The 27,206-nt window shown below is 42.6% G+C and overlaps 1 protein-coding gene across 1 annotated transcript in view; it reads left to right on the plus strand.

Annotated features, from left to right (window-relative positions):
* Positions 1-27,206, plus strand: part of LOC117528774 (myosin-11-like) — a 392,454-nt gene that overhangs the window by 137,985 nt on the left and 227,263 nt on the right. The window contains 2 exon segments of the mRNA XM_034191402.1: positions 19,950-20,073; positions 23,408-23,579. Of these exon segments, the coding sequence (XP_034047293.1) occupies positions 19,950-20,073; positions 23,408-23,579 (296 nt within the window).

Here is a 27,206-nt window from a genome sequence, read left to right on the forward strand (position 1 = left end):
TTTGTTGTGATTTGGCGCTATATAAAAAAAAATTGATTGATTGATTGATTGACTACCGGCAATGCGAACCAAGCTCCTGCTGCGGTCGTACAGGGACCGGATAGCCCTTAGCAAAGGACCCCGGACTCCGTACTCCCAGAGCACCCCCCACAGGGTGCCCCGAGGGACACAGTTGAACACCTTCTCCAGATCCACAAAACGCATGTGGACTGGTTGGGCGAACTCCCATGAACGCTCGAGCACCCGATGGAGCGTGTAGAGCTGGTCCAGTGTGCCGCGACCAGGACGAAAACCACACTGCTCCTCCTGAATCCGAGGTTCGACCATCGGTCGAATTCTCCTCTCCAGTACTCTGGAATAGACCTTACCAGGGAGGCTGAGGAGTGTGATCCCCCTATAGTTGGAACACACCCTCCGGTTCCCCTTCTTAAACAGAGGGACCACCACCCTGGTCTGCCAATCCAGAGGCACTGTCCACGATCGCCACGCGATGTTGCAGAGGCATGTCAGCCAAGACAGTCCCACAACATCCAGAGACTTGAGGTACTCAGGACGGATTTCATCCACCCCAGGAGCCTTGCCACCGAGGAGCTTTCGAACCACCTCGGTGACTTCAGCTCGGGTAATGGATGAGTCCGCCTCTGAGTCCCCAGTCTCTGCTTCCTCTTCGGAAGACGTGACGATGGGATTGAGGAGATCCTCGAAGTACTCCTTTCACCACCCGACAACATCCCCAGTCAGGGTCAACAGAACTTTGGGAGAACAGGTGGGAGAACTTTGAGATGGAAATTGTGCTCCCAGAGGAATGGTGTGAAAATTTCCGTATGTCCCGGTCCTCGCTCCTGTCGTTGTCAGAGTTATTGCGTCCTCACATTGTTTGGCAGTCTACTGTCATGCGATCACCGGTCAGTGTTCTAAAAAAAGTTGCCTGCACGCTGTACATCTTATGCCTCTACTGGTGGTTGGCTCTCACTGCGGTATTGTATCACTTCCTGTTCCGGAGCACAGCGGTGTTTTGCTGTATCTGTTAGCTGTTTAATCTGCGCAGTTAGATTGATCTAGTTATCTAGATAACGATTTGTTTCCCCAGTGTAATCTTAATGTGCCTTAACTAAAGCACTCCCTCTGCTGAATCACCTCTAAATTATTTACACATTATTCACTTTGCGTGTTTTTAGGAATCCGCTAGCTTAGCGCAGCTACTAGCTCTTAGCCGATTTAGCATGGCGGCTTCTCCTGTCTCTCCCGCACTTTTCTCCTCTGGGTGTGAAATGTTTAGTTATTCCTCGGCCTCCTTTAGCAGTAATGGTACTTGTAATAAGTGTAGCTTATTCGTAGCTTTGGAGGCCAGGCTGGGCGAATTAGAGACTCGGCTCCGCACCGTGGAAAATTCTACAGCTAGCCAGGCCCCTGTAGTCGGTGCGGACCAAGGTAGCTTAGCCGCCGTTAGTTCCCCTCTGGCAGATCCCGAGCAGCCGGGAAAGCAGGCTGACTGGGTGACTGTGAGGAGGAAGCGTAGTTCTAAACAGAAGCCCCGTGTACACCGCCAACCCCTTAACATTTCTAACCGATTTTCCCCACTCGGCGACGCACCCGCCGAGGATCAAACTCTGGTTATTGGCGACTCTGTTTTGAGAAATGTGAAGTTAGCGACACCAGCAACCATAGTCAATTGTCTTCTGGGGGCCAGAGCAGGCGACACTGAAGGAAATTTGAAACTGCTGGATAAGGCTAAGCGTAAATTTGGTAAGATTGTAATTCACGTCGGCAGTAATGACACCCGGTTACGCCAATCAGAGGTCACTAAAATTAACATTGAATCGGTGTGTAACTTTGCAAAAACAATGTCGGACTCTGTAGTTTTCTCTGGGCCCCTCCCCAATCGGACCGGGAGTGACATGTTTAGCCGCATGTTCTCCTTGAATTACTGGCTGTCTGAGTGGTGTCCAAAAAATGAGGTGGGCTTCATAGATAATTGGCAAAGCTTCTGGGGAAAACATGGTCTTGTTAGGAGAGACGGCATCCATCCCACTTTGGATGGAGCAGTTCTCATTTCTAGAAATCTGGCCAATTTTCTTAAATCCTCCAAACCGTGACTATCCAGGGTTGGGACCAGGAAGCAGAGTTGTAGTCTTACACACCTCTCTGCAGCTTCTCTCCCCCTGCCATCCCCTCATTACCCCATCCCCGTAGAGACGGTGCCTGCTCCCAGACCACCAATAACCAGTAAAAATTTATTTAAGCATAAAAATTCAAAAAGAAAAAATAATATAGCACCTTCAACTGCACCACAGACTAAAACAGTTAAATGTGGTCTATTTAACATTAGGTCTCTCTCTTCTAAGTCCCTGTTGGTAAATGATATAATAATTGATCAACATATTGATTTATTCTGCCTTACAGAAACCTGGTTACAGCAGGATGAATATGTTAGTTTAAATGAGTCAACACCCCCGAGTCACACTAACTGTCAGAATGCTCGTAGCACGGGCCGACGCGGAGGATTAGCAGCAATCTTCCATTCCAGCTTATTAATTAATCAAAAACCCAGACAGAGCTTTAATTCATTTGAAAGCTTGACTCTTAGTCTTGTCCATCCAAATTGGAAGTCCCAAAAAACAGTTTTATTTGTTATTATCTATCGTCCACCTGGTCGTTACTGTGAGTTTCTCTGTGAATTTTCAGACCTTTTGTCTGACTTAGTGCTTAGCTCAGATAAGATAATTATAGTGGGCGATTTTAACATCCACACAGATGCTGAGAATGACAGCCTCAACACTGCATTTAATCTATTATTAGACTCAATTGGCTTTGCTCAAAATGTAAATGAGTCCACCCACCACTTTAATCATATCTTAGATCTTGTTCTGACTTATGGTATGGAAATTGAAGACTTAACAGTATTCCCTGAAAACTCCCTTCTGTCTGATCATTTCTTAATAACATTTACATTTACTCTGATGGACTACCCAGCAGTGGGGAATAAGTTTCATTACACTAGAAGTCTTTCAGAAAGCGCTGTAACTAGGTTTAAGGATATGATTCCTTCTTTATGTTCTCTAATGCCATATACCAACACAGTGCAGAGTAGCTACCTAAACTCTGTAAGTGAGATAGAGTATCTCGTCAATAGTTTTACATCCTCATTGAAGACAACTTTGGATGCTGTAGCTCCTCTGAAAAAGAGAGCTTTAAATCAGAAGTGCCTGACTCCGTGGTATAACTCACAAACTCGCAGCTTAAAGCAGATAACCCGTAAGTTGGAGAGGAAATGGCGTCTCACTAATTTAGAAGATCTTCATTTAGCCTGGAAAAAGAGTCTGTTGCTCTATAAGAAAGCCCTCCATAAAGCTAGGACATCTTACTACTCATCACTAATTGAAGAAAATAAGAACAACCCCAGGTTTCTTTTCAGCACTGTAGCCAGGCTGACAAAGAGTCAGAGCTCTATTGAGTTGAGTATTCCATTAACTTTAACTAGTCAATCAATCAACCAACTTTTTTCTTATATAGCGCCAAATCACAACAAACAGTTGCCCCAAGGCGCTCCATATTGTAAGGCAAGGCCATACAATAATTATGAAAAACCCCAACGGTCAAAACGACCCCCTATGAGCAAGCACTTGGCCACAGTGGGAAGGAAAAACTCCCTTTTAACAGGAAGAAACCTCCAGCAGAACCAGGCTCAGGGAGGGGCAGTCTTCTGCTGAGACTGGTTGGGGCTGAGGGAAAAAACCAGGAAAAAGACATGCCGTGAAGGGGGGCAGAGATCGATCACTAATGATTAAATGCAGAGTGATGCATACGGAGCAACAAGAGAAAGAAACAGTGCATCATGGGAACCCCCCCACAATCTACGTCTAAAGCAGCATAACCAAGGGATGGTCCAGGGTCACCTGATCCAGCCCTAACTATAAGCCTTAGCGAAAAGGAAAGTTTTAAGCCTAATCTTAAAAGTAGAGAGGGTATGTCTCCCTGATCTGAATTGGGAGCTGGTTCCACAGGAGAGGAGCCTGAAAGCTGAAGGCTCTGCCTCCCATTCTACTCTTACAAACCCTAGGAACTACAAGTAAGCCCGTAGTCTGAGAGCGAAGCGCTCTAATGGGGTAATATGGTACTACGAGGTCCCTAAGATAAGATGGGACCTGATTATTCAAAACCTTATAAGTAAGAAGAAGAATTTTAAATTCTATTCTAGAATTAACAGGAAGCCAATGAAGAGAGGCCAACACGGGTGAGATATGCTCTCTCCTGCTAGTCCCCGTCAGTACTCTAGCTGCAGCATTCTGAACCAACTGAAGGCTTTTTAGGGAACTTTTAGGACAACCTGATAATAATGAATTACAATAGTCCAGCCTAGAGGAAATAAATGCATGAATTAGTTTTTCAGCATCACTCTGAGACAAGACCTTTCTGATTTTAGAGATATTGCGTAAATGCAAAAAGGCAGTCCTACATATTTGTTTAATATGCGCTTTGAATGACATATCCTGATCAAAAATGACTCCAAGATTTCTCACAGTATTACTAGAGATCAGGGAAATGCCATCCAGAGTAACGATCTGGTTAGACACCATGCTTCTAAGATTTGTGGGGCCAAGTACAGTAACTTCAGTTTTATCTGAGTTTAAAAGCAGGAAATTAGAGGTCATCCATGTCTTTATGTCTGTAAGACAATCCTGCAGTTTAGCTAATTGGTGTGTATCCTCTGGCTTCATGGATAGATAAAGCTGGGTATCATCTGCGTAACAATGAAAATTTAAGCAATACCGTCTAATAATACTGCCTAAGGGAAGCATGTATAAAGTGAATAAAATTGGTCCTAGCACAGAACCTTGTGGAACTCCATAATTAACTTTAGTCTGTGAAGAAGATTCCCCATTTACATGAACAAACTGTAATCTATTAGACAAATATGATTCAAACCACCGCAGCGCAGTGCCTTTAATACCTATGACATGCTCTAATCTCTGTAATAAAATTTTATGGTCAACAGTATCAAAAGCAGCACTGAGGTCCAACAGAACAAGCACAGAGATAAGTCCACTGTCCGAAGCCATAAGAAGATCATTTGTAACCTTCACTAATGCTGTTTCTGTACTATGATGAATTCTAAAACCTGACTGAAACTCTTCAAATAGACCATTCCTCTGCAGGTGATCGGTTAGCTGTTTTACAACTACCCTCTCAAGAATCTTTGAGAGAAAAGGAAGGTTGGAGATTGGCCTATAATTAGCTAAGATAGCTGGGTCAAGTGATGGCTTTTTAAGTAATGGTTTAATTACTGCCACCTTAAAGGCCTGTGGTACATAACCAACTAACAAAGATAGATTGATCATATTTAAGATTGAAGCATTGAATAATGGTAGGACTTCCTTGAGCAGCCTGGCAGGAATGGGGTCTAATAAACATGTTGATGGTTTGGATGAAGTAACTAATGAAAATAACTCAGACAGAACAATCGGAGAGAAAGAGTCTAACCAAATACCGGCATCACTGAAAGCAGCCAAAGATAACGATATATCTTTGGGATGGTTATGAGTAATTTTTTCTCTAATAGTCAAAATTTTGTTAGCAAAGAAAGTCATGAAGTCATTACTAGTTAAAGTTAATGGAATACTCAGCTCAATAGAGCTCTGACTCTTTGTCAGCCTGGCTACAGTGCTGAAAAGAAACCTGAGGTTATTCTTATTTTCTTCAATTAGTGATGAGTAGAAAGATGTCCTAGCTTTACGGAGGGCTTTTTTATAGAGCAACAAACTCTTTTTCCAGGCTAAGTGAAGATCTTCTAAATTAGTGAGACGCCATTTCCTCTCCAACTTACGGGTTATCTGCTTTAAGCTACGAGTTTGTGAGTTATACCACGGAGTCAGACACTTCTGATTTAAAGCTCTCTTTTTCAGAGGAGCTACAGCATCCAAAGTTGTCTTCAAAGAGGATGTAAAACTATTGACGAGATATTCTAACTCCCTTACAGAGTTTAGGTAGCTACTCTGCTCTGTGTTGGTATATGACATTAGAGAACATAAAGAAGGAATCATATCCTTAAACCTAGTTACAGCGCTTTCTGAAAGACTTCTAGTGTAATGAAACTTATTCCCCACTGCTGGGTAGTCCATCAGGGTAAATGTAAATGTTATTAAAAAATGATCAGACAGAAGGGAGTTTTCAGGGAATACTGTTAAGTCTTCTATTTCCATACCATAAGTCAGAACAAGATCTAAGATATGATTAAAGTGGTGGGTGGACTCATTTACTTTTTGAGCAAAGCCGATAGAGTCTAATAATAGATTAAAAGCAGTGTTGAGGCTGTCATTCTCAGCATCTGTGTGGATGTTAAAATCGCCCACTATAATTATCTTATCTGAGCTAAGCACTAAGTCAGACAAAAGGTCTGAAAATTCACAGAGAAACTCACAGTAACGACCAGGTGGACGATAGATAATAACAAATAAAACTGGTTTTTGGGACTTCCAATTTGGATGGACAAGACTAAGAGACAAGCTTTCAAATGAATTAAAGCTCTGTCTAGGTTTTTGATTAATTAATAAGCTGGAATGGAAGATTGCTGCTAATCCTCCGCCACGGCCCGTGCTACGAGCATTCTTACAGTTAGTGTGACTCGGGGGTGTTGACTCATTTAAACTAACATATTCATCCTGCTGTAACCAAGTTTCTGTTAGGCAGAATAAATCAATACGTTGATCAATTATTATATCATTTACCAACAGGGACTTAGAAGAGAGAGACCTAATGTTTAATAGACCACATTTAACTGTTTTAGTCTGTGGTGCAATTGAAGGTGCTATATTATTTTTTCTTTTTGAATTTTTATGCTTAAATAGATTTTTGCTGGTTATTGGTGGTCTGGGAGCAGGCACCGTCTCTACGGGGATGGGGTAATGAGGGGATGGCAGGGGGAGAGAAGCTGCAGAGAGGTGTATAAGACCACAGCTCTGCCTCCTGGTCCCAACGCTGGACATTCACAGTTTGGAGGATCCAAGAAAATTGGCCAGATTTCTAGAAATGAGAGCTGCTCCATCTAAAGTGGGATGGATGCCGTCTCTCCTAACAAGACCAGGTTTTCCCCAGAAGCTTTGCCAATTATCAATGAAGCCCACCTCATTTTTTGGACACCACTCAGACAGCCAGCAATTCAAGGAGAACATGCGGCTAAACATGTCACTCCCGGTCTGATTGGGGAGGGGCCCAGAGAAAACAACAGAGTCCGACATTGTTTTTGCAAAGTTACACACCGATTTAATGTTAATTTTAGTGACCTCCGATTGGCGTAACCGAGTGTCATTACTGCCGACGTGAATTACAATCTTACCAAATTTACGCTTAGCCTTAGCCAGCAATTTCAAATGTCCTTCGATGTCGCCTGCTCTGGCCCCCGGAAGACAATTGACAATGGTTGCTGGTGTCGCTAACTTCACATTTCTCAAAACAGAGTCGCCAATAACCAGAGTTTGATCCTCGGCGAGTGTATCGTCGAGTGGGGAAAAACGGTTAGAGATGTGAACGGGTTGACGGTGTACACGGGGCTTCTGTTTAGAGCTACGCTTCCTCCTCACAGTCACCCAGTCAGCCTGCTTTCCCGACTGCCCGGGATCTGCCAGGGGGGAACTAACGGCGGCTAAGCTACCTTGGTCCGCACCGACTACAGGGGCCTGGCTAGCTGTAGAATTTTCTACGGTGCGGAGCCGAGTCTCCAATTTGCCCAGCCTGGCCTCCAAAGCTACGAATTAGCTGCACTTATTACAAGTACCATTACTGCTAAAGGAGGCCGAGGAATAACTAAACATTTCACACCCAGAGCAGAAAAGTACGGGAGAGACAGGAGAAGCCGCCATGCTAAATCGGCTAAGAGCTAGTAGCTACGCAACCTAGCGGATTCCTAAAAACACACAAAGTGAATAATGTGTAAATAATTTAGAGGTGATTCAGCAGGAGTGCCCCAATCAAGGCACCAAACAGGCCATGAAGCAGCACAGGCAACGCACGACAACAGTGAACGCACGACAACGGTGCTAAAATAAAATAAAAATCGACTAAACACGCTGTGGAGCAGCACAGATAACGCACGACAACAGTGCTAAAAAAAAAAAATAATAAAAAAAATAAAAACGAAAGCGTTAGCAAGCTAGTTAGCTTGCCAACGCTGATGAAAGTTAGCTGATAAAAGTGCTCCGTCGCGATGTTTCGACCGTTAGAGGTCTTCCTTAGGCGTTGGAGCACAGTAAAAAAGTAAAAAAAAAAAGTAAAAAGGTAAAAAAAAGTAAAAAAGTAAAAAAGTCTTGAAAAAGACTGTTAATTCAAGTCCAAAGCAGCAGGTAGCAGTCTCTGTGTAAACAGTCCCAACAGAGAGCCCTAGTAATGACTTCATGACTTTCTTTGCTAACAAAAGTTTAACTATTAGAGAAAAAATTACTCATAACCATCCCAAAGACGTATCGTTATCTTTGGCTGCTTTCAGTGATGCCGGTATTTGGTTAGACTCTTTCTCTCAGATTGTTCTGTCTGAGTTATTTTCATTAGTTACTTCATCCAAACCATCAACATGTCTATTAGACCACATTCCTACCAGGCTGCTCGAGGAAGCCCTACCATTATTTAATGCTTCGATCTTAAATATGATCAATCTATCTTTGTTAGTTGGCTATGTACCACAGGCTTTTAAGGTGGCAGTAATTAAACCATTACTTAAAAAGCCATCACTTGACCCAGCTATCTTAGCTAATTATAGGCCAATCTCCAACCTTCCTTTTTTCTCAAAAATTCTTGAAAGGGTAGTTGTAAAACAGCTAACTGATCATCTGCAGAGGAATGGTCTATTTGAAGAGTTTCAGTCAGGTTTTAGAATTCATCATAGTACAGAAACAGCATTAGTGAAGGTTACAAATGATCTTCTTATGGCCTCAGACAGTGGACTCATCTCTGTGCTTGGCCTGTGTTAGACCTGTGTTAGACCTCAGTGCTGCTTTTGATACTGTTGACCATAAAATTTTATTACAGAGATTAGAGCATGCCATAGGTATTAAAGGCACTGCGCTACGGTGGTTTGAATCATATTTGTCTAATAGATTACAATTTGTTCATGTAAATGGGGAATCTTCTTCACAGACTAAGGTTAATTATGGAGTTCCACAAGGTTCTGTGCTAGGACCAATTTTATTCACTTTATACATGCTTCCCTTGGGCAGTATTATTAGACGGTATTGCTTAAATTTTCATTGTTACGCAGATGATACCCAGCTTTATCTATCCATGAAGCCAGAGGACACACACCAATTAGCTAAACTGCAGGATTGTCTTACAGACATAAAGACATGGATGACCTCTAATTTCCTGCTTTTAAACTCAGATAAAACTGAAGTTATTGTACTTGGCCCCACAAATCTTAGATGTCTAACCAGATCCTTACTCTGGATGGCATTTCCCTGATCTCTAGTAATACTGTGAGAAATCTTGGAGTCATTTTTGATCAGGATATGTCATTCAAAGCGCATATTAAACAAATATGTAGGACTGCTTTTTTGCATTTACGCAATATCTCTAAAATTAGAAAGGTCTTGTCTCAGAGTGATGCTGAAAAACTAATTCATGCATTTATTTCCTCTAGGCTGGACTATTGTAATTCATTATTATCAGGTTGTCCTAAAAGTTCCCTGAAAAGCCTTCAGTTAATTCAAAATGCTGCAGCTAGAGTACTAACGAGGACTAGAAGGAGAGAGCATATCTCACCCATATTGGCCTCTCTTCATTGGCTTCCTGTTAATTCTAGAATAGAATTTAAAATTCTTCTTCTTACTTATAAGGTTTTGAATAATCAGGTCCCATCTTATCTTAGGGACCTCGTAGTACCATATCACCCCAATAGAGCGCTTCGCTCTCAGACTGCAGGCTTACTTGTAGTTCCTAGGGTTTGTAAGAGTAGAATGGGAGGTAGAGCCTTCAGCTTTCAGGCTCCTCTCCTGTGGAACCAGCTCCCAATTCAGATCAGGGAGACAGACACCCTCTCTACTTTTAAGATTAGGCTTAAAACTTTCCTTTTTGCTAAAGCTTATAGTTAGGGCTGGATCAGGTGACCCTGAACCATCCCTTAGTTATGCTGCTATAGACTTAGACTGCTGGGGGGTTCCCATGATGCACTGTTTCTTTCTCTTTTTGCTCTGTATGCACCACTCTGCATTTAATCATTAGTGATCGATCTCTGCTCCCCTCCACAGCATGTCTTTTTCCTGGTTCTCTCCCTCAGCCCCAACCAGTCCCAGCAGAAGACTGCCCCTCCCTGAGCCTGGTTCTGCTGGAGGTTTCTTCCTGTTAAAAGGGCGTTTTTCCTTCCCACTGTAGCCAAGTGCTTGCTCACAGGGGGTCGTTTTGACCGTTGGGGTTTTACATAATTATTGTATGGCCTTGCCTTACAATATAAAGCGCCTTGGGGCAACTGTTTGTTGTGATTTGGCGCTATATAAAAAAAAATTGATTGATTGATTGATTGATTGTACTATTTAGCTGACAAAGGGAGATTACGAAAAACAGCAAATGCATTTGGATTGTCAAGGCAAGTTGTCTCAAAAATTGTTCGGCAGGTGTGTAACGCTATAACGGGGCACTTGGGACCCCGATACATACAGCTGCCAACAACTGAAACTGCGGGGCATTCACTTGTGGAGAAATTTGAACAGATCCATGGCCTCCCCCAGTGTCTAGGTGCTGTGGATGGCACTCAAAGCAACCATCGGCCAGTTCCACCGATTGACAAACAACGCAGGCTGTTAACATCGGCGATCGACAAGCTGCTCATAAGCCGACCATGGGGCCTAAGAAGGTTCTGACAGCGGAGGAAGGTGACGATATTAAAAAATCTCTGGACTTTTTATCAGAGGAGATTTCTGTTGTGAAGCAGCAACAGAAATCAATCATGGATCTGGTGGAGGAGGTGAAGGCATTACGGCTCCAGAATGCCGAGAAAGACCGGCATCTGGTGCAGCTGGAAAATAGAGTGGCTGAATTGGAGCAGTACACCAGAATTAACGACGTCATCATCACAGGTCTTCACATCAAACCACGGTCCTACGCACGGGCGGTAACAGATGAGAGCGGAGGGGAGCCCAGTGAACAGGAGGTCAGCTCTGTGGAAAAACAGGTTGCTGATTTCCTCCTATCTAAAGGTATAGAAATGGATTTAAATAACATTGAAGCGTGCCACCCTCTGCCCCGGAGAAATGACGGTGATAAACGAACCGTCATCATGAGATTCATCAACAGAAAACACAAAACAGCACTGTTAAAACAAGGAAGAAAACTGAAAGGGACAAACGTATTCATCAATGAACATCTCACCAAACGGAATGCCGACATCGCCAGGAAAGCACGCTTCTTGAAGAAACAGGGAAAAATCCAGCACACATGGACTTCAAACTGTAAAATATTCATCAAACTGAACGGATCACCAGAACAAGCAAAAGTCATGGCAATAAGGAACATCGAGGAGCTGGACAAATATGAACAATAGTGTTTCTTAAAGTGAGGATCTGGACAAATATGACCAATAAGGTATGAGGACACAAACACATCACAACACCATGACACAGACCAGAGGAACCTATTCATCTACTACCTATTCATCTACATCTGGAGACAAGAAGGATATAACTCAAAGGATTGCTGATCATGGAAAAGTAGAACTGAGAACATTTAAATACACAGACCACAATGTACTGGACTTGGAGCACGATATAGACCCGGACAATAATTTCTTCTCAAATATCAATGACAGTTGTTGCTATTATACAGATGAACAGTTTAATCGGATCATTAAAACGGATAACAAATTATCAATAATCCATTTCAACAGCAGAAGTCTATATGCAAACTTTAACAACATTAAAGAATATTTAAGTCAGTTTAAAAAAATATTTAACATAATTGCTATATCAGAAACATGGATCAATGAAGATAAAGGAATGGATTTTGAACTGGATGGATATGAATTTAATTGTGTAAACAGAAAAAATAAGAGTGGAGGAGGAGTGGCTGTGTATGTGGATAAGAACATGGATTATAAAATAGTAGACAATATGACAACTGTGATTGATAACTTATTAGAATGTATAACTATTGAAATATGTGAAGAAAAAAGCAAAAATGTATTAGTCAGCTGTATATATAGAGCACCAGGATCTAGTATTGAAACATTCACTGACTGTATGGGAAAAATGTTCTCAAAAACTAATCAAAAAACTGTGTTCATTTGTGGTGACTTAAATATTGATCTGCTCAATCCAAATAAGCATAAAATAACAGATGAATTTATCAGTATAATGTACAGTATGAGTTTATATCCAAAAATCACCAGGCCAAGCAGAATTACATCCCATAGTGCCACCTTAATTGATAATATATTCAGCAATGATATTGAGAATAACACTGTGAGTGGATTATTAATCAATGACATTAGTGATCATCTACCAGTTTTCATCGTTTATAATAGAAACCATCGGCGGAATCAGCCAGAGGAGAAAATAAAATACAGGCGAGTGCGGACAGAGGAAAACATGAACACACTAAAGAAGGATTTACAGGAGCAAAACTGGGAAAAGGTATACAGTGAAAGTGATGTTGATAGTGCATATGAAACTTTTTTACAAATATTTACATCATTATATGATAAAAATTGTCCAATTAAACAAGACTACAGAAAACAAAAAATCCAAGCTCGACCATGGATGACGAAAGGGTTACGAAATGCATGTAATAAGAAAAATACACTGTATAGAGAATTCATAAAACTAAAGACTAAAGAGGCAGAAAATAGATATAAGAAATACAAAAATAGATTAACTAATATTATACGGGTATGTAGGAAGGAATATTATAGTAACATATTATATAATAACAAAAACAATATTAAAGGAATATGGGATATATTAAATAGCATTATCAAAAATGGTAATAAAAAACAGAGTTACCCTCAGTATTTCATTGATAATAATGTCAAGAAGGAAAATAAGGATGAGGTAGTCAACGGTTTTAATAATTTTTTTGTAAATATTGGACCAAGCTTGGCAGAAAAAATTCCCGATTCCCAACCTGAGGATTGGGATAATAATCTCATAGAAAGAAATCCCTGTTCAATGTTCCTCACAGCAGTGGATGGAAATGAAATTATAGACATTGTGAATAATTGTAAATATAAAACATCTACCAATTTAAATGAAATTGATATGGTGGTGGTAAAACAGGTCATTGAATGGATTGTAGAACCATTAACATACATCTGTAACTTATCATTTCAAACCGGTAAATTTCCCAATCAAATGAAAATAGCTAAGGTTGTGCCGCTGTATAAGACTGGGGATAGACACCACTTCACAAATTATAGACCTGTTTCTTTGCTTCCACAATTTTCCAAATTATTAGAAAAGTTATTCAATAATAGATTAGACAAATTCATAAATAAACATAAATTACTTACTGATAGTCAATATGGATTCAGAGCACATAGTTCAACATCACTTGCATTAATAGAATCAGTTGAGGAGATTACAAACGCCATAGACCACAAATTACATTCAGCTGGAATATTTATAGACCTTAAAAAGGCTTTTGATACAATTAATCATGACATATTAATCAATAAACTTGAACAGTATGGGATTAGGGGGTTGGTGTTGCACTGGGTGAGAAGCTACTTAAGTAACAGAAAACAGTTTGTGAAGTTGGGGGAATATACATCATCATGCTTGGACAATGCTTGTGGCGTCCCACAGGGGTCAGTATTGGGTCCAAAACTGTTTCTAATTTATATAAATGATATTGTCAATGTTTCCAAAATATTAAAATTAGTATTATTTGCAGATGACACAAGCATTTTTTGTTCAGGGGGGGATTTGCAGGAGTTACTGAGGAGGATCAGTATAGAAATGGGAAAATTGAAAATATGGTTTGACAGAAATAAATTATCATTAAACTTAAGTAAAACAAAATACATGTTATTTGGCTATTGTAATACAGACATACAGGTTCAGTTACAAGTCGAGGGGGTCGATATTGAAAGGGTACATGAAAATAAGTTTCTGGGGGTGATAATAGATGATAAGATAAACTGGAAGACTCATATAAAACATATACAAAGTAAACTGTCAAGAAGCATTTCAGTTCTAAACAAAGCGAAACATATTCTGGACCACAACTCACTCCGCATTCTTTACTGCTCACTGGTTTTACCATATTTACAGTACTGTGCAGAGGTATGGGGTAATACTTATAAAGGTACAACACAATCACTATCAGTAATGCAGAAAAGAGCTATAAGAATTATTCATAATACTGGCTATAGAGATCATACAAATCCACTATTTTTACAATCCAAATTCTTAAAATTCACAGACTTGGTTCATTTTCAAACAGTACAAATCGTGTATAAAGCAATAAACAATTTACTTCCAGCAAATATTAAAAATATGTTTTTTAACAGATCAGGGGATTACAGTCTGAGGGGGAAATTTAATTTAAAGCATCAGTGGGCACGAACAACATTAAAAGGTTTCTGTATTTCTGTCTGTGGGGTGAGGATGTGGAACAGATTGGGAGTGGGGCTCAAGCAATGTCCAAGCATGAACCAGTTCAAACAGCGGTACAAAAATATGTTTTTTTCTGGGTATAGGGAGGAGGAAGGGTAATGAGGGTTAGGGTGTTTTTGTTTTTTGCTTCGGCTTGTAAATATATAGTATTTTGTATGTAAGTAGGTATGTGTAGGTGTATATTTATGTTTGTGTATATATATGTGTATATATGTATATGTGTATGTATGTTGATGTGTATATGTATGTGTATGTGTATATATATGTATATATATATATATTGATATCGGTTTAGGTGTGTAGGAATTTATGTGTATATGTGGCAAAGGGTATTACTGGTTGTGGGGAAGAAGGGGTAGGGATAAATAAGCTGATGCTTCACCCTACCCCTTTTCGGACATGTTGGGTACACAGTAGGAACTTTTTTGTTGTTGTCTTTACTGATCTATCTTGTAATTGTTGTTGTATCAAATGTTCGAAATAAACAGTTTTCATTCATTCATTCATTCATTACCTGAACCAAAAGGGGAATTTTTCATTAAATATTCAGGCCACTTGTGACTATAAATACTGTTTCATGGATGTGGAAGTAAAATGGCCAGGAAGCGTACATGACGCCCGTGTTTTCGCAAACTCAGCTATAAATGACTTTCTCAGAATTGGAAAAATCCATTCTTGTCCAAGACAAATTTTTGACAATGAAGCATCCATCCCAGTTTACATTTTGGGGGACCCCGCCTACCATTTGTTACCGTATCTCTTGAAAGCATATGCTAATGGAGGAAGCACTGTTCAGGAGCAGTATTTTGGACTCTCTTTGTGCACAGCCCGCATGGTACTAGAGCGTGCATTTGGAAGGCTAACGGCTCGTTTTGGAGCTTTGAGGAGAGCCATGGACATCAACTTACTGGAACTGCCCTTTGTCATTTCTGCACATTTCGTGCTTCATAATTTTTGTGAGGCGTCTAATGACACAATAGGTAACAACCATGTAACTGAAGCCTTCAGCATGACAGAGACAATCAGCCACACTCGGAACAAGACGTCAGAGGAGACAGCTTGACAGTTGACGGGAAGAGGGTCCAGAGAGTCCTCACCCAGTATCTGGATCCATAAAACAGAGAATGTTGTCTGGAGAGGGAGTGAGGAAACTAATGTGGGGCTATGACATGTTACACCAAAGTTATACACAAAATTAAGTGGCTGCAGTCTCTTGCAACAAGTTATTCTTGATTAATGTTCACAAATAATGTGAAATCAGTTATATGTTCACATATCTTTCAAACCGCACAAATTGCTTAGCAAAAAACGTTTGTTATCCAAAAAAAAAAAAAAAAAACAACATTCAGCTTGCCAGTGAGCAATTTAAGGCAAATGTGCAAAAACGTCCATGTAAATTAAAAAAGCGACAGTAAAACTGAAATAATAAAGAGGCTTTTTGTGCAAATACAACTGTGTTTATCTTCAGCACCCTTCATTTAAATAAATGACCTTATGAGAATTGTAGTGCAAACATATCCATAAACAATAGTGAACACTTATACATGTAAAACTTAATGCTTGATCATTCTGAAGGACCACAGCATTCATTAATCATCACTGAAAAGGTCTTGGGTATAGGAGAACCCTGTGGACCCTGTGCTCTCAGCAGGATTGCTGGAATGGGAGGCATCTTGTTTTGTTCCTCTGGCAAAAGGTGAATTGTTTGACATTGAATGAAATGCTTGATTTGGGTGGACTGACTGTAGAGATGGTGTACGTGAATAATTGTGCCCTCTTGCTTCATATGGCATGTAATATGAAGGTTGTGCAGGAGGCTGCATGACGTGTCTTAAAAGGGAAAAACCTTCAGCAATGGATGAAGTGAGTGTGCAAAGTGTATTTGTGATTTTAGCAAAATTATCAGCTGCTTGTTTTCAGATCAATCAATCAATCAATCAATTTTTTTATATAGCGCCAAATCACAACAAACAGTTGCCCCAAGGCGCTTTATATTGTAAGGCAAGGCCATACAATAATTACGTAAAACCCCAACGGTCAAAACGACCCCCTGTGAGCAAGCACTTGGCTACAGTGGGAAGGAAAAACTCCCTTTTAACAGGAAGAAACCTCCAGCAGAACCAGGCTCAGGGAGGGGCAGTCTTCTGCTGGGACTGGTTGGTTCCTAAAGGTCCACCAATCTCTTCTTTACGCGCTGGTCCTCTTCAAGAGCATTAAGCCACTGGGTCTCAACTGGCAGCTTTCTCTTAAAACGGTCTTGCCAGTGTCCCTTCAGTTTAGCCTTTATAAAAACAAAAAGAAATCAGAAGGAAATATTTTACATCAGTTTCATTCTATTTTAACCTCTTGAAATGACATTATGGCAACAAATCATTCATTTCTATATTTACATGCACTGCTAAGCTAAACAGCCAAAATTTATAATGAGTCACTGTAATGTTTCTGTGAAGGCTCTCAGTTGTCCAGGTGGTTATACAAAAAGCTATACCAGCAACGCAGAGAGGGCGCCAGTGGACCTCAGTCTGCAGTTCATCTCCACCTTAAAGACACTAACCACACGTTTGAGGACAAGGAAGTTAACATTTTAGCCAGAGAGGAGAAATGGTTTGAGAGAGGGGTGAAGGAGGCATTGTATGTGAAACACTTGAAACCCAGCCTTAACCGGGGAGGGGGTCTGAGACACGGTTTGTCCTGTTTACAATGGGGTACTCAGGTCAAAGCAGTTTCAGTCTTTTGTTCATGGTAATGAGTCATTCACGTCATCAGGAGACACATAAGGAGAGGCGTCAGTCCCATCGTTAGGAGGGACTGACGCCTGTCATTAGGAGGGTGCTAACTAGAGCACAATAGGTGCTAATTAAAGTAATTGTTTAGTCACTAGCCAATAGCAGTCTGCCTCTCAGTAGGAGGGGTCTGGTTAGGTTTAAAACTCCAGCTTTTGTGGCTTGTGTTTGTTCTTCTCTACAAGGGTCAAGACAGAAGTCAGACTACCAGAGCAAGAATTTTAGCTGAGGAAGCTTCTGCGATTTGAAGTGAAATGTCCTCGCATCAAGCAACCCAGTCCAGTCGAAGATTCAAGCTTCTCTACTATAGAGTCAGTGTAAATACACACCTGAAGCTGGTCTCTCCTCTGTTTCACTGCAGTTGTCACACTGCTCTCCTGCTCAGTGTCTGACACAGCGTCGGATGGCCCCGCAGGGCACAAGGAGGACATAGAAGGCGAGAGAACAGGGAGGCTATCATCCAAGTCATTTGTTTCAATGCCAGAGGACATGGCTGTAGTGGTGGGGGAACCGCCCAATATTTGTTCACATAGCTTGAAATAAAGCAGAACGACTGCCCCATACCCGCTCCTGCATCCGCTATCAACAGCCAGGCGATATTTGCCCCTGATTGTCTTAATTTTTGTGGTCAGGGTATCCCGTGTTAGCTCTCCCCTTCGATGGGGAAACTCATTGGAGGTCTCCGCAGGATATTGCTCTGAAAACGGTGTCAGTATGTCCACGTACTTGCTTTGGCAAGACTCCCAATTAACATTTTCTTGTGTCTTGCTGACTTTATATTCCAAAACTATGTTTAAGAGCAATTCTGTCTCCTTATCGGTCCACACGAACGAGCCTGGCACCATGTTTCACGTTTTGTGGAAGTGACGTCAACAGACGGATGCTTGGCCACTGCCTCCTAAAGGTCTGCCATGCTTATGGATGTGCTTAAAAACGCACTTATGCAGTTAGGTGTGGATTACTTTTTTCTAAAAATGAAATTTTTTCCTAAATATGGAAATTTTCACGACATTCCTCCGGGATAACTGCTGGTAATCTCATTCACATAAAATCTTTGGAAGATTGCCTTGCATCAGTAAGAAGTTGGATGTCTAGTAATTTCCTACTTTTAAATTCTTATAAGACTGAAGCTATGGTTCTTGGTCCAGCGAGGTATCGGCATCAATTTGATCAGCTAGTACTTAGCTTAGGTTTGTGTGTTATACATCATACAGATAAAGTGAGGAACCTTAGAGTAATTTTTGATCCTACGTTGTCCTTTGATCTCCACATTAGAGACATTACGAGGACTGCTTTCTTCCATTTGCGAAATATAGCGAAGATTCGTCCCATCCTGTCTATGGCTGATGCTGAGACTTTGATTCATGCATTTGTCTCCTCTAAACTGGACTATTGTAATACTCTATTTTCTGATTTACCGCAGTCCAGGATTAGGGGTCTTCAACTGGTTCAAAATGCTGCTGCCAGACTTTTTGTCACAAAGCAGAACGTTTGACCACATTACGCCCGTTTTGCCATCCCTGCACTGGCTTCCAGTTGCCGCAAGATCAGATTTTAAAGTACAGTTAGTTTATAAAATTGTTCATGGACTTGCACCTCCTTATCTGGCTGATCTGGTAAGCCTTTATGTACCGGCTCGGGCCCTGCATTCTCAGGGTGCAGGACTTCTGTGTGTTCCCAGAGTGAATAAAAAGTCTGCCGGTCACAGAGCTTTCTCCTACCGTGCTCCAGCTCTGTGGAACGATCTCCCGGCACACATTCGGCAGTCAGATACTGTGGAGACTTTTAAGTCACGTTTAAAGACTCATTTGTTTTCCTTGTTTTATCATTAGTGTTATGATGTGTTTTTGTTATTGTATTTTTTTATGGTCATCTTTTTATTGCGTTTTAAATTTTATTTCAGTTTTTGAGTGAAACTCAAACAACAAATATAAGCACAAAATCACAAATACAAAAAAAAAAACCCAGCATTCGCCTGAAGACAATACCTGCATTCATTTACTAGGCTTAGACGACCCGTGTGAGCTGACTAACACACTTTCTTCACTGAGTGACGTGAGTGATGGCGACTCCAGCAGGTCCACTCTTTTTTAAGGGTCAATAAATAAACGGCTTAAGAAACTTAATTTATTTATTTAGCCATTTATTAATTACTTAATAAATGGCTTTTGACGAGTCAACTAATGAAAATAGTCAACTAGTCATCCCATCCCTACTTTAAATGCAGACTGATTAGCATTTTTCGCCATGTTGGGATTTGTTCTCATAATGCAAATTTAATGACAGATTCTATCATTTTTTTCCCACTATTGTGTCATTAATTAAACTAATTTAATTTATTTGAGAAATGTTTCGACTGAGCCAGAATGTTCAGTTATTGAACAAAAACTGTGCCATGAATTGTTTATTTAATGTGTGTGATTTTTGAAAAGTTGGGAGAACATACTTGACATTTATTGGTTCAACAGTGTTTGACAGGTAACTTTGCAGGAGACGACGTGTTTATAGTTCCATAAACGATATACTATAAACTATAAGTACTGCACTCACCTGGTTCTCCTGATTCTGTTTCCAGGAGCGGAAGCTGTTGGAGGAGAGGATGGCTGATATGAGCTCCAACCTGGCCGAGGAGGAGGAGAAGTCCAAGAACCTGATCAAACTTAAGAACAAACACGAGTCTATGATCTCTGACCTGGAGGGTTAGTCAGCACTAACAAACTGAGCTCTGCAGTTCAAACAACAATTTAGTTATTACTCAAATGTTTATACTTTTATACATTTATACCTGTAGGGCCACATCCTCTAGATCACAAGCACACGGGCATGATGGTGTTAAAGTGAGGGGGCAGGATTCAGATCTGACACACATCCATGTGTACATTCGGCACGTTAGTTCATCAGACTACCATCTAACTGAACTGAAAACATTCATTCATTTTCTACACCCTGTACTCCAATCAAGGGTCATGCAGGGGGGCTGGAGCTTATCCCAGCAGACATAGGGCGAGAGAGGGGACACCCTAGACAGGACGTCAGCCTGTCGAAGGGCCACGTAGACAAACTCACTCGCACTCACACCTCTGCTGAGTTTAAAGTTACCAGCTCACCTAACCTGCATATCTTTGGAAGTGGGAGTGAAGCCGGAGAACCCAAAGGGAAGCCACACAGACACGGGGAGAACATGCAAACTGCACACAGAAAGACCCCCGCAGGAAGAGGTCCCAGAACCAAAGATCCCAGAACCAACCAGCCACTGTGCTGCCGAACTGAAAACAAAATGTAAATAAAAATAAAAACTAATGGAAAGAAACTTTAATAACTATCAAACATACAGTAGTGTTCAGAATAATAGTAGTGCTATGTGACTAAAAAGATTAATCCAGGTTTTGAGTATATTTCTTATTGTTACATGGGAAACAAGGTACCAGTAGATTCAGTAGATTCTCACAAATCCAACAAGACCAAGCATTCATGATATGCACACTCTTAAGGCTATGAAATTGGTCTATTAGTAAAAAAAATAGAAAAGGGGGTGTTCACAATAATAGTAGCATCTGCTGTTGACGCTACAAACTCAAAACTATTATGTTCAAACTGCTTTTTTAGCAATCCTGTGAATCACTAAACTAGTATTTAGTTGTATAACCACAGTTTTGCATGATTTCTTCGCATCTGCAAGGCATTAATTTTGTTGGTTTGGAACCAAGATTTTGCTCGTTTTCTAGTGTGCTTGGGGTCATTGTCTTGTTGAAACACCCATTTCAAGGGCATGTCCTCTTCAGCATAAGGCAACATGACCTCTTCAAGTATTTTGACATATCCAAACTGATCCATGATACCTGGTATGCAATATATAGGCCCAACACCATAGTAGGAGAAACATGCCCATATCATGATGCTTGCACCACCATGCTTCACTGTCTTCACTGTGAACTGTGGCTTGAATTCAGAAGTTGGGGGTCGTCTCACAAACTGTCTGTGGCCCTTGGACCCAAAAAGAACAATTTTACTCTCATCTGTCCACAAAATATTCCTCCATTTCTCTTTAGGCCAGTTGATGTGTTCTTTGGCAAATTGTAACCTCTTCTGCACGTCTTTTATTTAACAGAGGGACTTTGCAGGGGATTCTTGCAAATAAATTAGCTTCACACAGGCGTCTTCTAACTGTCACAGCACTTATAGGTAACTCCAGACTGTCTTTGATCATCCTGGAGCTGAACAGTGGGTGAGCCTTTGCCATTCTGGTTATTTTTCTATCCATTTTGATGGTTGTTTTCCATTTTCTTCCACGCATCTGTTTTTTTTGTCCATTTTAAAGCATTGGAGATCATTGTAGATGAACAGCCTATAATATTTTGCACCTGCGTATAAGTTTTCCCCTCTCCAATCAACTTTTTAATCAAACTACGCTGTTCTTCTGAACAATGTCTTGAACGTTTTCCTCAGGCTTTCAAAGAGAAAAGCATGTTCAACAGGTGCTGGCTTCATCCTTAAATAGGGGACACCTGATTCACACCTGTTTGTTCCACAAAATTGACAAACTCACTGACTGAATGCCACACTACTATTATTGTGAACACCCCCTTTTCTACTTTTGTTTTTACTAATAGCCCAATTTCATAGTCTTAAGAGTGTGCATATCATGAATGCTTGGTCTTGTTGGATTTGTGAGAATCTACTAAATCTACTGGTACCTTGTTTCCCATGTGACAATAAGAAATATACTCAAAACCTGGATTAATCCTTTTAGTCACATAGCACTACTATTATTCTGAACACTACTGTAGACTGTATATGACGAACCTGCGTGACTGCTCTGTACTAACTCTGCCTACATCCCGGCCAACCTATAAATGGGTAAAAAAGGTGGAGCATTGGTAAGGCCGTGCTTAACGTGTGGGGGATGAATAAAGCCTGAACACACCCCCTTGTTAAAGCTAAATGTGATAGGCTAAGCTTGGTTTGGGTGTTTATTTTTCAAGGACTGGGCTCTGGTTTTCAGAACGGGTCATCTTAAGACATTGGAAAGGACAGAATGGCCCCACGTTTTCAGAGTGGTTCACTGCCTTGGCAGAAACTGCTTCATTTGAACAACTCATCTGTAAAATAAATGGACAACTGGACACATATGAAAGAATTTGGAACCGTTTTTAAATCCTATTGCAACTATTTGACATTCAAGTCTTCAATACTTTCCGCCTTTGGTTTATCATTATGTTTTGGAATTTTTTTTATACATTTGTTTTGTTTAATAATACTGTGACTGAGTGTGTGTTCAGGGTATAAGCATAAAAAAAAATTCCTTCTCATACGTTTTATTGAAATGCACGGCACTGGTGGCTGAGGCAGATCCTAAGTGGGACGGCTCTGATGTACAGATTATTATGTTTTATCTGCATATAATGATGGATTTTACTTCTGTATTTGCTGAAAGAAGGAATAAATAAATACATAATTGAAAAAAAAATGTAAAAAAAAAAACGTTATAAATGATATGGAGACACCGATACCTGGTAAACATGGTAACACTGTTAACATACAAAATTAAATAACATGAACTTTCACTCAACTGAAATACTGCAGTGCAGAGTTTGTAGATGGTCTGTTAGGACAATTATCCACTCAGCATATTATTACAGATATGTCATAAAATACTCAGAAAGAGCAGACGTGATTCTCCACAACAGCCACAGCCAGCGTTCTCTGGCAGCAGAGCTCTGAAATCGACTCACCGGCACACACTGCAGATCACTCAAAGTGACTGCAACACTAATCATTCACAACTTTATGGGTTGAAATATGTTAAACTGAAAAAAATCATCCCCAACACCCCAGATTGTGGCCAGAGATGTGGAAACTTGCTATGCAGATCAAAACTGTGTTTTGGACCAGGCTGTTATATTTATTTCTTCTCAAAAATTGGACATTTTAACATGAGCCTCTATGGCAATCTACTGGTTTTTGGAGCCAGCCTCAAGCTAGGAGTTGGTGGTGATGCTCGCATCTGACATACTGCATGCGCTGTATGTATAGTGCGTCTGAAGAAAGAAGAAAAAGGTCGCCAGGACATGGAAAAGTCCAAGCGGAAGGTGGAGGCGGAGCTGGCTGACATCCAGGAACAGCTAGCTGACCTGCAGGCACAACTAGCAGAGCTTCGAGCCCAGCTGGCTGCCAAAGAACAGGAGCTCCTCAGCACTCAGGCCTGGTAAGACGGACCACACTTATTTCTTTCATCGTCATACTTCTTCTCCCTGTGGTGTTTCAGTGACATTATGAGCAGCCTGTCTGTGCACGTGGGGGGGTGTCAGCAAGCAGCTCAGTCCACACTTCCCTATCTTTGTCTAAATCTTTGACCCCATCCTGGGGGATCCCAAGGCATTCCCAAGCCAAATGTGGTCCCTCCAGCATGTCGTCTCGGGCCTCGTCCCAGTTGAACACGCCTGCAAGATCTCACTAGGGAGTGGACCAGGGACATCTTCTGTACCAGGTTCTCAAACCACCGCAACTGGCTCCTTTTGATGCAAAGAAACAGCAGCTCCTTCCAGATGTTTGAGCTTCTCACACTGTCCCTGGGTGTAAGCCCAGATACCCAGATAGAAGAATCTCATTTCCAGTGCTTGTATCCGCGACCTCGTTCTTTTGGCCATTACCCAAACCTCATGGAACATAGGAACATAAATCTACTGGTAAACTGAGTCTTGCCTTCCACCTCATTTCTTTCTTCCCCAGAAGGGTCCAGTACTGCATCTGCACCTCTGATTTTGTTTTTGTTGTTTGGATTTCAGCTGTTCCCGTTTGAGCGGAGTCACCACAGCAGAGCCAGCACAGTTACACATTGGGATTTGCCAGATTTATGCCAGATGCCCTTCCTGACACAGCTCCAGTTTTCCCTGGAGAAACCCACACAGTCCCTGGTCTTCCAAAGAGGTCTCCCCTCCTCCAAGTACTAACCAGGACCTATGCTGCTTAGCTTCTGGGATCTGACAGGTCCAGGCTCACACAGACCAGACTGGCTACTCAGATTTAACTTCAGTAGATTTATTAAATTACATTAATGAAATATGTAAAATCTCTGAAATAATTATACCAAACTATTTTCAGTAGGTTTCTTAAGTCATAGTATTTATGAAATATGAGTTGATGAATAATATGTGCTTTGTAGTCATAGCCAATACATCTGTTGAATCATTAGTCTTTTCTTTGAGCAGTTATTGGGAAAATACTGAGAAATATGTTCCAAGGTCCTCTAAATTATACATATTTAATGGAGTTGCAATTCATAAATGATGAATGCTGTCAGTACTGTTTTCATATTTTAGCTGTTGTATAATTGGTTGGCACGAGCTGTGATGTAAATGGACTGCATTTACTGTATATAGTACTTTTTGTTGGGAAAGTGTAGTGACACGGACCCACAACAGGGGGCGCAAATGAACGGTCAATAGATGAGCCAAAATATAACAATTTAATGTTGTGAATGTGCACAACGAACATACAGACAATCTCAGAATATCACAACAGTCAATACACAAAGGTGACGTGTGGGCAGGCTCGAGGATAGAAGACGTCTGTCCTGAGGAGAGCCGGAACCACACGATTTCCGCCGCCCCAGAACCCGGTGAATACTGGAGCCGCCAAGTCCCGAATTCCCAGGTGATCACCGTCCCCGACTGTCGGATCTGGTACTGCTGGTGAAGAACAAAGACAGTCAAGTGTGGGTGTGTGTACACCCAGTAACAATAACGGTGGGAATGCCACCTCCACCTCTCACTCAATAACTTGCAGAGTACTGAAGATTCCTCAGGGAAAAGAGTGCCTTCTAGCGCTCTCTCAGCTTCCACTGACAGCGGTACCGGTACTCCTGCAAACACTCACAATATACAAACAATATTGCAAAACGGCTGAGGATATTACCTCCAATGAAGTATGATATCTCGGCAACGAGGTGGAGATGACGTCTGGTCTTTATGGAGTGAGATGATGTTGAGTAGATGGGTGACAGCTGTCAAGAGGTAATGAGCGACAGCTGTCACCCCCGGCTGTGTCCATGGCGGCAGCGCCCTCTCGTGCCTGAAGCCCGCACTTCAGGCAGAGCGCCCAAAGGTGGTGGGCCAGCAGTACCTCCTCTTCTGGCGGCCCACACACAACAGGACCCCCCCCTCAACGGGCGCCTCCTGGCGCCCGACCCGGCTTGTTGGGGTGTCGACGGTAGAAGTCGGCCAGGAGGGCCAGATCCAGGATGAAGCTCCTCTTCACCCAGGAGCGTTCTTCGGGTCCATACCCCTCCCAGTCCACCAAGTACTGGAACCCCCGACCCATCCGACGGACGTCCAGGAGCCGGCGCACCGTCCAAGCCGGCCCCCCGTCGATGATCCGAGCAGGAGGGGGCGCCGGTCCGGGAGCACAGAGGGGTGAGGTGTGATGAGGTTTGATACGTGACACGTGGAAAACCGGATGGATCCGCAGTGAAGCCGGGAGTTGGAGCTTCACTGCGGTAGGACTGAGGACTTTGAGGATCTTGAAGGGGCCAACGTACCTGTCCTGAAGTTTCGGGGAGTCCACCTGGAGGGGGATGTCCTTCATGGAAAGCCACACCTCCTGCCCGGGCTGGTAAGCAGGGGCCGGGGATCGCCGGCGGTCTGCATGGGTCTTCGCCCTCGTCCGGGCCTTCAACAAGGCAGAGCGGGCGGAGCGCCACACCCGACGGCACTTCCGCAGGTGGGCCTGGACCGAGGGCACACCGACCTCTCCCTCCACCACGGGAAACAACGGGGGTTGATACCCCAAACACACCTCAAATGGGGAGAGGCCGGTGGCCGAAGACACCTGGCTGTTATGCGCATACTCGATCCAGGCCAGATGGTTACTCCAGGCCGTCGGGTGCGCGGATGTGACGCAGCGGAGGGTCTGTTCCAGTTCCTGGTTGACCCGCTCTGCCTGTCCGTTCGTCTGTGGATGGTACCCGGACGAGAGGCTCACGGTGGCCCCCAGTTCCCTGCAGAAGCTCCTCCAGACGTGTGAGGAGAACTGGGGACCACGATCTGAGACGATGTCGGAGGGTATCCCATGCAGACGGACAACGTGGTGGACCAGGAGGTCTGCTGTCTCCTGGGCTGTTGGGAGCTTCGGGAGGGCCACGAAGTGGGCCGCCTTGGAGAAACGGTCCACTATCGTGAAGATGGTGGTGTTGCCCTGGGACGGCGGGAGGCCCGTGACGAAATCCAGGCCGATGTGGGACCAGGGGCGATGAGGCACCGGCAGCGGCTGGAGGAGTCCTTGGGCCTTCGTGTGAACTGCCTTGCCCCTGGCACAGGTGGTGCAGGCCTGGATATATTCCCGGACGTCTGCCTCCATAGACGCCCACCAGAAGCGCTGCCGGACAACTGCCACGGTCCTTCGCACCCCTGGATGACAGGAGAGCTTGGAACCGTGACAGAAGTCCAAGACTGCAGCTCTGGCCTCTGGTGGGACGTACAGACGGTTCTTCGGACCTGTTACTGGGTCCGGGCTCCGTGCCAGGGCCTCCCGGACGGTCTTCTCCACGTCCCAGGTGAGGGTGGCCACGAGAGTGGACTCAGGCAGGATGGGCTCCGGTGGATCCGACAGTGCAGTTTTGACCTCCTCTTCGTGTACCCGGGACAAGGCATCCGACCTCTGGTTCTTGGTCCCGGGGCGATAGGTGATCCGGAAGTCAAAACGCCCGAAGAACAGTGACCAGCGGGCTTGCCTGGGGTTCAGCCGCTTGGCGGTCCTGATATACTCCAGGTTCCGATGGTCAGTGAAAACCGTGAATGGCACAGACGCTCCCTCCAACAGGTGTCTCCACTCCTCA

This window comes from Thalassophryne amazonica, chromosome 16, assembly GCF_902500255.1.
Source record: "Thalassophryne amazonica chromosome 16, fThaAma1.1, whole genome shotgun sequence".
In the NCBI taxonomy this organism is placed as follows: Eukaryota; Metazoa; Chordata; class Actinopteri; order Batrachoidiformes; family Batrachoididae; genus Thalassophryne; species Thalassophryne amazonica.